At 46.0% G+C, this 17,555-nt stretch overlaps 1 protein-coding gene across 2 annotated transcripts in view; it reads right to left on the bottom strand.

Moving 5' to 3' along the window:
* Positions 1–2,661, bottom strand: part of NID1 (nidogen 1) — a 77,524-nt gene extending 74,863 nt beyond the window's left edge. Inside the window, exons 1-2 of one of the 2 annotated variants that reach the window (XM_070614577.1) lie at positions 2,517–2,661; positions 1,977–2,248 (exon numbers count right to left, since the gene is read on the bottom strand). In XM_070614577.1, coding sequence (XP_070470678.1) covers positions 1,977–2,201 — 225 coding nt within the window. In that variant the 5' untranslated portion in view covers positions 2,202–2,248; positions 2,517–2,661. The other variant, XM_008515030.2, reaches the window with a different exon arrangement.
* Between the last annotated feature and the right edge of the window lie 14,894 nt (positions 2,662–17,555).

The raw sequence follows: 17,555 nt of genomic DNA, 5'->3' as shown, positions 1-17,555 counted from the left end.
CAGCCCTCTCACACAGACTGGAGACAGCTCGGAAAGGCCATCCCACCTTTGAGGGCCTGGCTGAGACCTTTATTGGGACCCCATTGCAGCTCAGCTCCTCCCTCTGCTCAATCCTTCTTCATTCCCTCCCTTGTATAGGTGTGGATCTGAGGCGCTCACCCTAAACCTGCCTGCTAATCTGCATCTCAGAGGCAGCTTCCTGGAACCCAGCCTGTAGCATAGATATAAGACCCAAAGAGAGCTCTGGGATTCTTTCTCTCTGAAATGCAGATTCAACCCAAATAGACCCAGAAGGCATGGTTTGACAGGAATCAACTTTTAACAGTGGATTTCCTATGTCTTTAAAATGTAATATGGTTAGTCTGATGCCACAAGCAAAGGAGGGCAGGAGGCCCCAAATTTAACACAAGAGTTCTTAACTTGGGGTCCAATGACCCCCATAGGGGTTCAGGAATAGAATTCAGTGGGTCTGTTAACTGAGAGGGAAACAAGACATTTCATTTTTATTTTCAACAACCCCTAACTGATAATTAGCATTTCCTCCGATTATGAATATAAGCAACAAAGCACTTAATGACCTTGCCATTCTTCGAAGTCACCCAAATTCTCATATCACATTATAGCCACGGCAGTTCTCTCTGAGCGTTGTTTACAGCTCTCATGATCTTGAAAGTTCAGTAATTAGCTGACCCACCCCTGGGTTCACTGCTACACCTTGTTATTTAATGTGATTAAAAATAAATGCAAAAATTACTTCATACAATTTTTGTTTTAATATTTTGATCTGCATTTCAACCTAATTGATTTCCTTGGCAATCCTGTGGATTTTACTTTTTGCATTTAAAAACATTACTCTAAGAAGGGGTCTCATAAGCTTCACCAGACTGCCCACGCAAGTCTGGGCAGTCAACCACCAAGGGCGACACTCTCTGCGGGGGGACACTTTAAGGTCTCATTCTTCTTAGGCAAAGCCGAGAAGCTCCACGTGGGTGTTGTCCGGGCGCAGTCTGCCCCGGCCAGAAGAGGAGCACAGCCATTTCAAGGGCAGGACAGGCTCCAGCCGCTGTTTGTGGTGTTCCCCCCACTCCTGGAATGCGCACAGCTTTATATGAAATCCACATGGTGCGCGGCTGGGGAAGGCGGAGGCACGAAAAGACTACAAAGTTGACAGTGTCCCCGGGCCGGCCAGTTCCGAGAAGGCTCCAGAGAGCTAAAGGTCACCTGGCCCCGCTCCCCATTGGGGGCCCCCCACGGTGACAATGCTCGGCTACAGGAAATTGGATCACCGGGGCACCCTGCCTTCCCAGCCGTGAACTCTGGACTGAAACGAGTTCAACTCGAGAACAGAATCATTGCCAAGACATATCCAGAGTCCACACACACAAATGCAGGGGACTGTCGGCTAAATTCCCGGGGCCGAGAGGCCACTTGGGCGGTTTTTTCCTGCCTCCGCACCTACGGGAGTCCCGGGGCCCGCGCGCCGGCTGCGACCCAGCTCTGGCCTTTGCCCTGCCGAGGCTCCGCGCCCCGCCTGTGCCCATTTGGACCGAGTCCTGTGCCCAAGGGCACTGGACAATGGCGAGACGCAGATCGATTTCCCGGCGGCGCTGCCGTCCACAGCAACGGGAAAGGAAACTCTGCCTCGGGTCCCGGGTCCCGGGGTCCCTGAGTCGGGCGGCACGCGCGGGCCGCGCAGACGGGCGAGCTCCCCAGACCCGCGTACTCCTCGGGCGACAGTGACCAGGCGGGAGGGAGTCGTCGGCGGGCCGGGTGGAGGTGGGAGCCCCCTCGGGCTTGGAGACCAAGCGCCGCACCCGGAGCCCCCGCGGCCAGCGGGTCCCGGTCCCCGCCCACGACGCCCACGTCCATCCGGCTTCGCCGGCGCCCCCGGCCCGCCCCAGCCTTCCTTCCGACGCCCGCTCGGCCCCCACGCCCTCCCCAGAGTGCCGCCACCTCCTGCCCCGGGTCGCACTCACGTAGACCGAGTGGATGTCGGATTTGTCGAAGAAGCGGAGCGCCCCTTTCAGCTCCAGGGCTGGGGAGATGCGGTCGTCCCCGGCCTCCAGCTCCAGGTCCCCTTGTCCGGGGCCGAAGGGAAAGAGCTCCTGGCGGCTCAGGCAGCCCCCGGGCCCCGCCAGCAGCAGCTGCAGCAGCAACGCCCGCGTCCACGCAGGCCCGCTCCGGCGCATCGCAGCCAACATGTTCCCCAACTGCTGTCCCGCAAACCCAGCGGCTCGGCGGCCGGAGGCTGAAAAAGGCGGAGACGTAACCGGACGCCCCTCGGCAGCCCCTCCACGCCTCCCGCCTCCCGACGGTCCCACCCCGGGAAATAGGGGAGGGGAACCGAGGGGAGATGGGGAGGGCCCCGCCCCGTCCACAGGGCGCGCCGCGGAGGCTGCCCAATGGCCGCGAGGGGGACGGCGAGGGGCGACCCCAAATCCTCCACCCCTTCTGGCTGCGTCGACCTTGTCCCCGGCCGGGTGATGGGCGCTGGTGGTCGCAATCCCGAAACCAACCAAGTTCCCACCGAACAGCCCCTCAGGAGGTGGGAGAGGAGAGCAGGGCTCTGCACCATTGTCCTCGGGTCAGGGCTGAGTCGTGGAGAGCGGGCAACGTGGAAATGCCCTGGACTCAGGAGCACAGCCCGCCCCAGTGCTCCTCGGCGGCGCCCGGAGGTCGGGCTGATGTGGTCACACTCTGGTAGGAGGAGGGGTGGTGCTGGGAATTAGCAAAGAAGGGACTGGGCCAGGAGCATGTTGGTTTACTCATTGTCCGTTCTTTCAACTGTATTCAGTGCGGGATCCTGTGCTCGGTAGTGTGGAAGTTCGGCCAGAAATCGAGTCCCATCTTCCGAGACAAGGTCACAAGCGTATAACATAATTCAGTGTTAGGTGGGGTGAGGTCGCCATGTGATAAAGGAGGACAGGGCTGGAATAATTGGCCACGGAGAGCTTCGTGTGGGATGCAGGAGGCAAAGTGGGTCTTCGGAAGAGGTGGAATTTCATCGGGAGGCTGAAGAAGGGACGTTCTGGAAAGTGGGGGCGTGAGCTGTGGAGGGACTCAAGGCACCATCCCCCAAATGAGAATTTGGGAAAAGACTTTTCGACGTAAAACCTTTAATACCAAACCTAAGAATCTGAGCTCGCCCTAACACTCAGAGAACTACTGAGATTTCCTGACAAACGGAGATTAGCGATGTAAGCGGCATTCTGAATAATCAGTTGATCATTAATTTGGCCTTGGGTTAAAAGTAGAGGGAGGTCATCAGAGGACTGTTGAATAGAAAAAAAAAACGTAGAGATGGGGAAGGAAAAGTGGACGTTGAGAAGAAATGAATCTAAGAGGCATTACAATGAAAGCAGGAATAAGACCCGATTATAAATTTGATAAGCGGGGAGAAGGGAGGGAGAAAATAAGTAAAATTGGGTGCAAGGTTTTGAGCCCGGGGCATTGCAAAACCAGTGCTGCCTTTGAAGTCGGGGGAGAGAAGCTGAGACTGTGGGAGTTGGATAGTGTTTAACCTCAGACCTGTTAACCTGGAGGAGTGAACAGGGCATCCCTATTGCCTGTCACTAGCTAAAATTAAGGACCTGGGACCCAATTCGGAATAATCTCCCAATAAACAGCAAATTTTATGCAATATTTAGAGTCCTGAGTCAGTAGAAAACGTGAAGAAAAAAACAAATGAAACACACCCTCTGAACATAAAGTCTTTGATCTCCTCATGACACCTTTTCTTTTTCTTTTACATTCATTAGCCATCAGAGATAACATTTATCAAGTTTCTACAGGTTTTAATTCGTTTTGCAATCACATAACCCCAGGAAACAGAGACCATCCCCACTTTACAGAAGAGGGGCTTGGAGACCCAGAGAGGTTTAAATCACTTTGCTAAGGTCACACAGCTGGAAGTCTGCAGTGGACCCAAGGTGGTCGAACTCCAGGACGGCCTTGACCACTACATTAAGTGGCTCCGTATGGCTACATTTTTTTTTTCACGTTGTTAAAGAGTGACTAATGCTGCCTGCCATCTGTTGCCAAGTCCGGTGGCTTTTCCTTCAGCTCCCTCCCGGAATTGCCGCTCTCCGAACGCCCATCCCCCCGCCAGAAGCACTTCCTGGCTCAAGCTATGGCACCCACAGCTGCCACTGAGGCACCAACCATCTCTGGGCTTCTGGGCCCCAGCACTGCAGGTTCCAACGGCGGAGAATTCCGTATGGAGGCTCTTCTTTGTCCTCTGTGCTCACCTGCACACAGCGTGGCCATAGCTCCCAGCGTGCTCCGCCTCAGACCTCTCCTCCTTCAAAACCCCCATCCCACCTTCTGTCTCACATCAGAGCCGACTCTGAAGCCGTTGCCTGTGCCTGGAATGCTCTCACCCCTCTCACGAATTCTCTCCCTTTTTGGTACTCAGACAGCTTCTGAAACTCCTATTGGTCCGTGGAATTTTTCTCTGCTGATACAGGAGCAAGAGCTGTTCTCCACTTTGCCGATTCAGAGTAGCTCCTGGAGTCCTGCCTGGCTGAGGCTTGGGGTCCACCACTTACTAGCCCTATAAACTTGGGCAGGTTTCTAAGTCTCAATACCTCCTCATTGGCATGGGATATTCATACCTGCAGTCAAAGGATTGTTATGAGATTTAAATAACATAATCCATGAAACGCTCCTAGCACAGAGCTGGCACAAAGTTTAAGTACTCTGTTAATATTTGGCCATCATTATTATCTAAATGTATAGTTTTCATGATTCTTATTATTTAAACGTTTACTAAGAATCCATCATGAGTCAGACACTGTCCTTAGGAGCTGGAAATATCAAGACCATTAAGACATAATCCCTTTTGTGAGCAGCTCACAGTCTATTGGGGAAGACACACACAACAGCCACATAGCGGAATGCTTAACAGATACACGGAGAGCAGCGATGGATGCCACTTTACCACTTCTTGAACGCCTGCTTCTATTAGATGCTCTATAGAGCATCGAATTTAATACTAGTAACAATTGCACAAGCTAGTAGCCTCATAGTAGGTGTAGGGATGTGGGGATGTAAGGAAATGAGGTGTAGAGAAAATGAGATTTGCGGAAGTTAGATAATTGGCCCAGTTTCACACATTTAGTGGAAGATCCAGGATTTGAATCCCAGTGTGTCTGAAACCAAAGCTAATATTCTTTTTACCACACCTCCTGCCTTTCTGTAGAAGTTTCTCCCTCAATTTCCATTCACAAGGTATATTTACTCCGTTGTTTATACATACTGTTCATGCTCTATTTACATATGCTTCTGTTTCCTAATTTCATTGGTATCGTTTTGCTTAAGTCAGTCTAGTACATACTGTAAGCGATCTGTCATTTCCTATTCATAGCCTGTACTCAATGACATTGCCTGGTGCTTGGGGGACGTGACACCTGTGCTGTGTCTCTTACCAGGACAAAGTGGCTGGGTGCCGGCCACTCCTTTAGAATTTTTAGTTTCATATACATTTAGTGTATAATCATAATCTTCATCATAGAATACTTATTTTCATATTGTGCTCTGGTCATTTTCTAAGGGTACATAATAATTAGGTATTTTTCTCTAGTCACTTCGTGTGTTTTTTCCCCCAGATTTAAGCTCTTTGGGGCAAGGATCATGTGTTTTATTTGTTTTCTAAGGTACACAGAGCCTAGCCCAATGCTGTGTGCACATTAGTAAAAGTTAACAGTTTAAGAACTCGAGTACTTTTCAGAATCATTCGATATGTGCACCCACAATTACATAATACATCAGTTATGTTTTGTTTTTTAAAAAAAAAAACTATACCCTGCTCTTTTAAGACTTGTAATTTTTCATTGACTGCTGTCATTTAGATGAGTCAGGAAGACAAAATTTAAGAAACAGGCTATATCTATAAGAAGCAAAGGTAATTTTTCTATTTGGTTCATTCAGACAGAATTCCAGGCAATACAGATTTCACTGAAGGAGACATCCGTTCTAATCTCACTCTCCTGAGAGGTTTGGCCACTGACCACATATGGCCATGGAAGATTCCTTTATTTACCAGATGTCATGTAGAGTTAAGTATGTTCAATTCCAGAGGAATTCACTTAATTCATGAATAAGATGATCGCTGTTTTAAACAACTTAAGCTCAATTCTTATCTCAGATAAGGATAACGTAAATTAAATGACCGTCTTCTAACAAAAGACGAGAATCAGGAGGATTGGTACTCAACTTATTGTATTTTCAAAGAAGATTTGGATAAAAGGTACTTTGGGGAAACACAATTATGTCCATCTATGTGTTTGGTATGGAAGATGCTGAAGTTTTCAGGATAGAGTTTAATCCTTCTATTTCTACGTCCTGTTTTCCTCTGGATGTTTTGCTGTTCATTATCATCAGACCTCCAGCAGAAGCTGCCTAGGTTTCACTTGCCTTTTGTTGTTGTTTTAATATTTTGTCTTGATTTATGTAGTTTTCAGACTTACATAAAATTTGCAAGAATAACACAAAAAATTCTCATATACCCTTCCCCCAGATTTCCTCAAATGTTATATTTTACCACATTTGCTTTATTTCTCCCTGTCTCTCTCTTCTCTCTATACACACACACACACACACACACACCCCACACACACACGCACACACAAACACATACACATAGTTTTATCTAGACTATTTGAGGCTAAGTTTCGAACATGATGTCTCTTTACTTCTGAATATTTTAGCATATATTTCCTAAAAACTGGAACATTCTCCTACATAGCCACAATACAATGGCCAAAAAAGGGAAATTAACATTGATACAATTATATATTATATACAATCTATTATCTATAATCTAATTTACAGATCTTATTCAGAGTTCACCAAATGTCAGAAGGATGTCCTTTAATAGCGAAAGAATATCCCAGACTATAAATTCCTTTCAGTTGTCATTTTAGCCTTCTTTAATTTGAATAAGTTTCTCTGTCATTCTTTATCCTTCATGATCTTGACACTTTTTAAGAGTACACACCAGTTATTTTGTAGACTGTCTCTAAATTTGGATTTGTCTGACTTATCCTTTATAATTAGATCAGATTTTTGCATAAATTTTGCTGGAGTACCACAGAGGTCGTGGGTGTCCTTCTCAGCACATCTCGTATCAGGAGGCACATGAAATCAATTGGTCCTAATGCAGGTGGTGTTCATTTTCTTTTGTTATGGAATATTAGAATTTTTTTTTTTTAAAGATTGGCACCTGAGCTAACATCTGTTGCCAATCGCCAATCTTCCTCTTTTTTTCTTCTTCTCCCCAAGGTACCCCAACACATAGTTGTATATTCTAGTTGTGAGTGCCTCCGATTGTGCTATGTGGGACGCTGCCCCAGCATGACCTGATGAGCAGTGCCGTGTCCGTGCCCAGGATCTGAACCGTGAAACCCTGAAACACCAAAGCCGTGTACCCGAACTTAACCACTCCACCAGAGGGTAGGCCCCTGGTGGTGTTCATTTTGATCATGGAGTACATTCACATCTCCTAGATTTTTCCACTATAAAATTACTGTATTCTCCTTTGTAATTAATAAGTATGTTGTAGGGAGTAATTTGAGACTGTAAATATCCTGTTTTTCATCAAGCTTTTACCCTTTAATTTAAACTCCATTGATGATTCTTGCAGAATCAATTATTATTGTGATGGTTGCCAAATGCTTTTTCTTCCTATGGTCTTTTTTACAAATTATTCAAAATCATGGTAAAATACACATAACATAATATTTACCATCTTAACCATTCTTAAGTGTACAGTTCGGTGGTATTAAAGGTCATTGATATTGTTATGCAATCATCACCACTATTCATCTCCAGAACTCTTTTCATCTTACAAAACCAAAACTCTGTATCTATTAAACAAATAACTCCCCATTTCCCCCTCCCCCCAGCCCCTGGCATCCATTATTCTACTGTTTGTCTCTATTAATTTGACTACTTTAGGTACCTCATGTGAGTGGAATCATGTAGCATTTGCCCTTCTGTGACTGGCTTATTTCACTTAGCATAGTGTCCTCAAGGTTCATCCATATTGTAGCATGTGTCAGAATGTCCTTCCTTTTTAAGGCTGAATAATACTGTATGTATATACCACATTTTGCTTATCCAATCGTCCTTCAACAAACGCTTGGGTTGCTTCCATGTTTCAGCTATTGCCAGTAATGCTACTATGAACATGAATGTGTGAGTATCTGTTGGAGCCTCTCCTTTCAATTCTCTTGGATATATACCAAGAAATGCAATTGCTGGATCATATGGTAATTCTATTTTTTAATTTTTTGAGGAACCACCATACTGTTTTCCATAGCAGCTGCACCATTTTACATTCCCAAGGGTTCCAATTTCTCCACATCCTCACCAACAGCTGTTATTTTCTGTTTTGTTTTTATGTTTTTTTAAGAGTAGCTATCGTCATGGCTGTGAGGTGGTGTCTCCTTGTGGTTTTGATTTGCACTTCCCTGTTGATTAGCGATCTTGAGCATCTTTTTATGTGCTTATTGGGCATTTGTATATCTTCTTTGGCAAACTGCCTATTCAAGTTGTTTGCACATTTTGACTTGGGTTGCTTGGGTTTTTTGTTGTTGGTAGTCTTTTTTTTAAAGTTCTTTATTATGAAAAATTTCGAAACTTGAGAAAATTTGTTAGAGAGTGCATCCACAGGCACCATTTGTTAACATTTTGCCACATTTGCTTTATCTCTTTCAATCTCTCTTTGTATATTATTGTTATTGTTATTTGCATAACCATTTGCGAGTAAATTACAGGTATCATGACCTTTCAGGCCTACACAGTTGAGCATCTCTCTCCTAAAAACAAAGTACTATAATGATAGTTAGGAAATTTAACACTGACAAAATTCCCTTGTCTAAATATACAATTCATATTCAAATTTTACCAATTGTCCCAATAACGTTCTTTGTAGTAAATTTTTTTTATGATCCAGGACCTAATCCAAGATCATGCATTGTATTCAGTTATCCTGTCTGTTTAGTCTTCTTTTATCTGGAATAGGGCCTCAGCCTTTCTTTGTCTTGCATGTTATTGGCATTTGCTAAAAGAACAGGGCAATAGCTTCATGGACTGTCTCTCAAGTTAGGTTTTTCTGATTGTTTTCTCATGATTAGAGTAAGGCTGTGCAATCTGGCAGGAATACAGTGGAACTGACATGGTGTCCTTCTCTGTGCAATACATCACGAGGCACATGATGTCATTTTTGTCCCATTATTGGTGATGTTAACTTTGATCAGTTGACTAAGGTGGTGTCTGCCAGATTTCTCCACTTAATTTTTTTAGAAAGTAAAATTACTCAGTAATGTTTCCCTAAGCACCAGAATTATTACTATTATTATTAACAAAGACTTATTATCTTTCACGTTTTCAGAATTTGTAAAGCATCTGCATATATTTTCAATTCCATTTCCAATCACTATTTTTCAAATTTTTCATGTAATATCAATTTTCTTCTCTATTTTTTCCTCTCCAACATCATTTGTGAGAATATTTTTATAGCTATGTTATGTTCCGAGACAATGTTCATCCCAAGACAAGATGTTATAGGAAATAGTTACAGGAAACTATTAGAGGATTAATCTAAAAAGCTTATATTTATAGCTTCTCAGCTCCTGTTCTTAATTTTCTTACTCCAACAATGGATTCTCATATGTTAATTTAATCACCTAATAACCTCACTCATCATTCCTTCATCAGTTAATGTTTATTGAGCATCTGCTATGGACCTGACAATGTTCTAGCCATTGGGGCACACTCGAGAACAAAATATCTTAGTAGGGGAAGGTGGGCAGTAAAGGAATGAATAAGCAATTATATATTGTCGGATTGTGATGAGTGAAAGTGCTATAAATAAAAATAAATTAGGAAAAAAAAACTTAGGGTTAGGGTTTACAAAGTGATGTGGGTGGGTATAAAAGGGACAGTTTTATTTAGGAAGACCAGGGAAGTCCCCTTCAAGAAAGTACCTTTGCAGTAGAGACCCGAAGAAGTGAGGGAGTGAGCCACATGTGTGTCAGGCAAAGGAGCATTCCAGGCAGAGGTCTGGATGGGGCCGTATTTGGGCCCCGAGACTGCAGCTGTAAAGTTCCTTAGCAAGAATGGGTTCTCTCTGTTCCGAGAATGGCCAGCGGTCCAGGTGGGTGGAGCTGGGTGAGCAAGGGGTAAACCCAATAAGGACTTTTGCCAGTTAGCAAGTACCTGAAAATAGTTCAGTAGGCAATATCAAAACCAGAAGGATCAACCAAATGACCGGAATATGTATTTTCACGACAGAGTTAAATGGCTGCCTCTGGTTATGGAAAACGTGGGAGATAATCTGTACAAATCTAGTAGAAGAGAGTCAAGAGGAGAAACGACTGCAGCATGAGACTAAATCAGACATTGTCATTGGAAAGGCAGAAATACCAAAAGCAAAATTCTATTGTCTTCTTCTCGAATTCAAGTACAGTCAGTTCTGCTATAATACTTGTTTCAAAAATGTAAATCTCTTCCAACATGAAAGCTATATTAGGAAACCATTTCAGCATAATGTGTTTTTGCATTTGCTTATGCAAAGTTTTGTCTAAGAGAACTATCACATGAACACAGAAAACTGCACCTAGTTGAACTGAGCTCTCTAGGAACATGTAAAACGCACACATGCATGGCTCTCCCTAAGACGAGGGGCCACACCCATCCCCATCTGGGTTACAACTTTGTGTCAGATCTCAGATACTCTTCCTTCCACCCCTTCACACTGACTCACAAGCAGCCACCTTTGCAAAGGCCATCCTGGCCCTGTGGCCCTAGCCAACCTCTCTCTTTAATTCCTGCTCAGCCTACTTCGTATTTTTTTTTTTTTTCCTTTTTCTCCCCAAAGCCCCCTGGTACATAGTTGTATATTCTTCGTTGTGGGTCCTTCTAGTTGTGGCATGTGGCACGCTGCCTCAGCGTAGTTTGATGAGCAGTGCCAAGTCCGCGCCCAGGATTCGAACCAACGAAACACTGGGCCACTTGCAGTGGAGCGCGTGAACTTAACCGCTCGGCCACAGGGCCAGCCCCCCTACTTCGTATTTTTGCTCTCTGTTCTCACTTCTTTTTCTCCCTTTATCTCTCCTTTCTCTCTATTTTGTTCTCATCCTCTCGCACACAGGTGGCGGGCCTGGGAACTGGGTGCACACTCTCACAAGTGAACTTCAGGTCTTTTTCAAGGTAAAAAGCCATAGTTGTTGTAGTATGTGTGCATTTGTTAACCATCCAACATGTATTAACCTTTTCTACCATTTTCATTTGGTGCCTGTGGTGTTGTTTTTAAATTTCACAGCTGAAGCTTTGGCATGTTGTGCCCCTAACCCCCTTTTCCCCATAAGCCCTATGGTTTTCATTTCTGCTGAGATTTTCAGGGATGCATGCGCTGCAATCTAGCAGAACCTGTCACATTTCAGCGACAGATATCAACGCAACAGAAGTAACATGCAGTGTTTAAGTTCCCACGCTCCACTTTGGCGGCCCTGGGTTTCACTGGTTCGGTTCCTGGGCGTGGACCCAGCACCGCTCATCAAGCCACACTGAGGGCGCGTCCCACGTTTCAGAACTAAAAGGACCTACAACTAGAATATACAGCTACGTACCAGGGGGCTTTGGAGAGAAGAAGAAGGAAACAAAAAAGATTGGCAACAGATGTTAGCTCAAGGCCAATCTTAAAAAAAAGTAATATACAGATTTCCTTGGATCTACCTGTTTCTCTCCAGTGTCATTCACATTAGGAAAAATTGATCTGCCAATGCCATCCTTGAGAGTGATGACATTTAGGCCACTGTAGGACTGAAGGGTACCTGGCTGATTTCTTCCCTTTGGGCTAACTTTGTCTCCCCACAGAAGGCCAGGGATTTCCTCTTCCAGATCTTTCTAAAGCATCATGCCTATTCCATATCTCCTCTCAGAGTTGCTCCAGCCGTTGGCTTCTTGCCCACTGGAAACCACACACAGTCATCCATTTAGATGGCAAATAGTGAGCCGGGAACTCATTAGAAAGGAGGGGTAACCGGAAGTCATCAAGTGGAAACAAGGTTGGAGATGAAATTAAGGATAAACTCGACAGAACTGTGACTGTCCAAAGGGACAGGTGGGAGGCCTGCCTACAGTGAGGTTTTTGACATGGAAACCTTATACAAGTTAGAGCTGACTGGAATAAGCTCTAAGAGGAATCTTTGGGGGCATGATTGGCTGAGGAATATTCTGGAGCAGGACTTCCCAAGGCTCCCCCCGCCTCAAGGAAAACTACTTGCGCTGGTGGCAATGGTTTTCTGCCTGTCCAAGCGAAATGCTGCTGGGTTGCAGAAAACGCCAAGTGGGGGCTTATTAAGCCTCTTATACCCCCAGTCACATTTCCTGAAATTCCACTGGGTTGCAAAAGCAAACTGTGTGCCCTGGACATAAAATCCAGGGTCCATATACAATTTCTGACTATGTAACCGACTTTCTGTGTTTTCCACAGGTGAAATAGTAATTACGCGAACAGTCGCATTGCAGCTATATAACGATGATCAGTCCATAGACGTGGAAAGTCAGGTTAAGGCGTAGAGGGGGCTGGAAAGACAGGCCTGGCCCAGCCTATCTCACCAGGTTAGAGACATGACATGATGTATTCTTAGGCAATGAGAAGCCACTGAAAGTGTTTGAGTGGTGACGTAAGCTGAGTTGTGTTCTGTGAAGGTTACTCTGTCAGTTTGGTTTAGGTGGAATTAGTCAAGAAATTGCATGAAAATGGAAGTATCAGGGACAGTGGAGAAGGTATCCATATATTACAGAGGTGGAATCGATAAAGAGAAAAAGAGGAAGGAAATGTGGTAGCCATGAAAATGTCGTAGGCCGGATCCAGTGAGCATAGTTGACATACAGCCCCTGCTGCTGGCCCTCTGCACCCACCACCACATCACGCCGAGGCCTCACTTTCCTGAGCCCAGAGAGCCACTGCACAGGTCCATTCCTGCAGCATGCAGGCTCCTCCATCAGGTAACTTTGCCAAGGAGTCCCCACTGGCCTGGCCAAAATTCACGTTGCTGCCTGAGTGTCTTTCTACCCATCCTCCTTTCTCTCTCTCTTTTCACAGGCATTAGGACTGATGACTCACCCTCCCTGCTCCTGCTCCCTCCCTTTATCCTTCACAGGTCCAAGAAAATGGATGAGGTTTTGGGACTGACTCCCTCACTGCCCAAGAGGCAAAGAGGATGGTCACATCTGTACCACTTACAAAGTATGTGATCACATAGGTGATGTCGTCTAATTATCACAGCAGCCCTGTGGGGTAAGTATGATAGTCTCCACTTGACTGGTGAGGAAACTGAGGCTGAAAGTATTTAAATGTTTGCCCAAGGTCTCAACAGCTAATAAATGGCATAGCTCAGGCTAAAGTGAGATCTTCTGACTCCAAACACAATACTCTTTCTGCCAATGTAACGATAGTCAGGTGTTGATTTAAAAAATTTTAAACCAACATAAGATTATTACCCAAACACAAGTATTTTTCTTTTTTGTATTTTAATCTGTTCTAATATGCAAATATCTTATACAGGGTTGCCACTATTGTATCCATACACCATTTTGTATTCACTTTCTTTCAGTTAGCATGACAGTGTAATTATTTTTCATGTTGTGACATAGCTTTCATTATTATTTTACATACGTGGCGTGTATTAGAGCATAATTAATCTGATCATTTTGCTACTGTTAGCATCTAGGCTGTTTCCAGTTTTGGGGCTCTTATTAAGAAACATCTGCAGGGAATGTTGCTCTTTCTCTCTGGGGATTTGTTCCTCAAATCCTCTTCCCCAGAGTGGGATTACTGGGTCAAAGGATGTGAACATTTTTTGTCCCTTGATATATGCTGCCTCTGTTGTGAGTGCGGGCAAGGGGAGTTGAGACAGATAGGACATGGACGAAATCACCACCCACTGGGGAAAAAAGACACGTAGATCGTAGATCCAGCTCTCATCTATCTTATGTGAAAATCCTTCCCAGATCCCCCAGGAGAATTCAACTCTCCCTTTCCTACACCCTATTATATCAGTGATTATGACAACGCCTCATCTCGGCTGAGAACTCTTTAGTTTACAAAGTACATCTACAACCCCATTTAATCTGCAGTATTTTTATCTCAATTTTATAGATGAGGAAACTGAGACTCAGAGTAAATGCCTTGCCCAAGGACACTCAATTAGCAGGAGACAATGCCAAGTCTTCAAACACAGGGTTCATTCCATTACACAGCTAAAAATGGACAACTCATATCACTAGTGAAATTTTTGTCTTTGTCCGAAGAGGTTGCTGTCCCGAGAGTTGGAGACATTGGCTTTTGAAATAATGCTGACTTCTCCGCATGGCCAGGCAACCTCTTCAGCTTTCAGAAACTCCACCAGGTTCAAGAGAGCACATCCAGCTGTGTTCCAGAACAGTGATTCCCACCAGGGTGGACTGAGAGGTGGGAGGGGAGGAAGCGGGCAGAAGAACCAGAATGACCTTCCCTGGGTTCCAATAAGCCTGGGGGTGTGCCAGGATCTGGGGAGGGGGTGGGAAGGCAAGTGCAGTTTGAAAGTTGAAACAGAATCCAGAAAGTACCCCTGATGGAGAGTCACTGATCAAAGCTGAGGATCTGCTGATGTCAGGATTGGACTTTCTCTCCTGGTTCCGTTTGGGATAATTCCTATCACAAGGGGATTTCCTGTATACAGCTCATTTGATTCTGATTACAAACTATCCATTCCTTAGGCACAAAGGTAGGAGAATAAAGAAAATTTAAACCTAGATGATGGAAGTGGATAAGAGAAGGACATTTCAGGCTGGAGAGCCAAGATGGCGCCGTGAGTAGTCCTCTTTGTCTCTCGCCCTTCGAGTCTACAATTATCTGGACACTTATCGCTTGACAAAGGATATCCAGACAGCATCTCAGGACGTCTGAGACACCCACGCGACTATACATCGGAAGGCGGATGGACTTTCCTCCGGGAGGATGTGGAAATAGGTGAAAACTCTCCGACCCCGACGGGCAGCCTAGTACCCGCAAGTGGCTTTCTTCCAACGGATGCCCCCAGAGGATCCACACACATCTAGGGCAGGAGCGACAGCACAACAGAGGAGCGACGGTGGAAACAGGTGACCAGAACCCTACCTAAACCCCCCGCAATTACTCCTAAACGCAGAGGGAAACTTTGGAGTTGCACACCTGAGCCCGCGGGGAGAGTCTCTCCCCGCCATTGGCGGGGAGACCCAGCCTGGTGCTCGGGGCGCCCGGAGGGTCCCAGAGAGAGACACGGAGGGCACGGAGGTCTCCCAGCTGCCGTTGCCCGCCCCGTGGGACTAGGGATTGCCGGAGATCTCGGAGAGGACCGGGGCTGGGGGAACTTTCAAAGGCCGGTTCTGCGACCCGGACGGGAAGCGCCGGAGCTCCGCCAGGCAGCAGACAAAACTCTCTGTCTGCCATTAGCAGAGGGGCCACGCCCAGCATTCAGGGCTCCCGGCAGAGGCCCGGAGAGAAGCCCAGAGGGTGGGGCGACCCCCAGCTGCCGTTGCCCGCCCTGTGGGACTAGGGATTGCCGGAGATCTCGGAGAGGAGAGGACCGGGGCTGGGGGAACTTTCAAAGGCCGGTTCTGCGACCCGGAGGGGAAGCGCCGGAGCTCCGCCCGGGCAGCAGACAAAACTCTCTGTGTGCCGTTAGCAGAGGGGCCACGCTGAGCATTCACGGCTCCGGGAGAGGCCTGGAGAGAATCCCAGAGGGCGGGGCGACCCCCAGCTGCCGTTGCCCACCCCGTGAGGCTAGGGATTGCCGGAGATCTCGGAGAGGACTGGGGCTGGAGAGAGTTCCAGAGACCCAGCTTACTAGCCTAGGGGGAAACCCTACAGGCTCACAGCAGCCTTAGGGAAAGCCTCTGCACAGCACCAGTAGAAGGCACCCAGCCGCCAGCCACAAGGCTGGAAGACCCCAGGGCAAAAGCAGCATAGCTAGGTGTACTAACCACAGACTGTAGAAGATGCCAATAGCTCTCCTGCGACCCATAGAGGACAAGTGAGATTTGGTGGGTGCCGACAGCAACGGAGCGACAAATATAAGTGATCCCACCCCTGGCCGCTGGAAAAGCCCATAACACCGTTGCAGACCCCAAGGAGAGAGCACATCTAGGTGGGCAACAACAGTAGGCACCTGCAGCCTGAAGCCCCCCTGTGACGGCCCCCACGGCAGAGGAGGGAATCCAAAGGGCCACTGTGGCTACGAAGAGGGGCCCAGGCCCAGTTAGCAACTACGGACAGGGTTCCTGGTTGGTGAAGTATAAACAGCTGCTCCCCCCACCGCAGCAGCTGAAACAAGTGAAAGGAGCAACTAAACTCTATCTCCATGCGGAGGCACAAATCAACAACATCAAGCAATATGAAAAAATACATTAAATCTCCAGAACAGAAAGAAAGCAACAAATACACAGAAAACAATCCCAAAGAAAATGAGATATATAACCTAAATGATGATGACTTCAAAACAGCCATCATTAAGATTCTCAATGAGTTAAGAGAGAATTCTGACCGACAACTCAACGAGTTCAGGAGCTATGTCACAAAAGAGTTTGATACGATAAAGAAGAACCAAACAGAAATATTGGAAATGAAGAACACAATAGAGGAGATTAAGAAAAATCTAGATGCTCTGAACAGTAGGGCCGATAATATGGAGGAAAGAATTAGCAATTTGGAAGATGGCAATATAGAATTGTTGCAGGCAGAGGAGGAGAGAGAAGCAAGACATAAAAGAAATGAAGAAACTCTCCGAGAATTATCAGACACAATTAGGAGATGCAACGTAAGGATTATAGGTATACCAGAGGGAGAAGAGAAGGAGAAAGGGGCAGAAAACCTATTCAAAGAAATAATGGCTGAGAACTTCCCAAATCTGGTGAGGGAGATGGATCTTCAGGTGACAGAAGCCAATAGATCTCCAAACTTTATCAATGCAAGAAGACCAACTCCACGACATATAGTAGTGAAGCTAGCAAAAGTCAACGACAAGGAGAAAATATTAAGGACAGCCAGGCAAAAGAAACTAACCTACAAAGGAACCCCCATCAGGCTATCAGCAGATTTCTCAGCAGAAACTTTACAGGCTAGAAGAGAGTGGAATGATATATTCAAAAATCTGAAGGACAAAAATCTACAGCCGAGAATTCTCTACCCAGCGAAAATATCCTTCAAATACGATGGAGAAATAAAAACTTTCCCAGATAAACAAAAATTAAGGGAGTTCATTGCCACAAAACCTCCTCTTCAGGAAATCCTCAGGAAAACCCTCATTCCTGAAAAATCCAAAAAAGGAAAGGGGCTACAAAACCAAGAGCAGAGGAGATAAGTAGAAGGACGACAACAGAGAGTAGCAGCTCTACATCAGAACAGATTAAACCATGGGACGAGAAACAAAGGAAACTGAAGAAAACCGGAAAACAAGACACAAAATGGTAGTGGTAGGCCCCCACGTCTCAATAATCACTCTAAATGTAAATGGATTGAACTCCCC

The sequence above is a fragment of the Equus przewalskii genome, chromosome 1 (assembly GCF_037783145.1).
Source record: "Equus przewalskii isolate Varuska chromosome 1, EquPr2, whole genome shotgun sequence".
Lineage (NCBI taxonomy): Eukaryota > Metazoa > Chordata > Mammalia > Perissodactyla > Equidae > Equus > Equus przewalskii.
The sequence above is the reverse complement of the archived record's forward strand: the minus strand, read 5'-3'. Positions and strand labels throughout refer to the sequence as shown.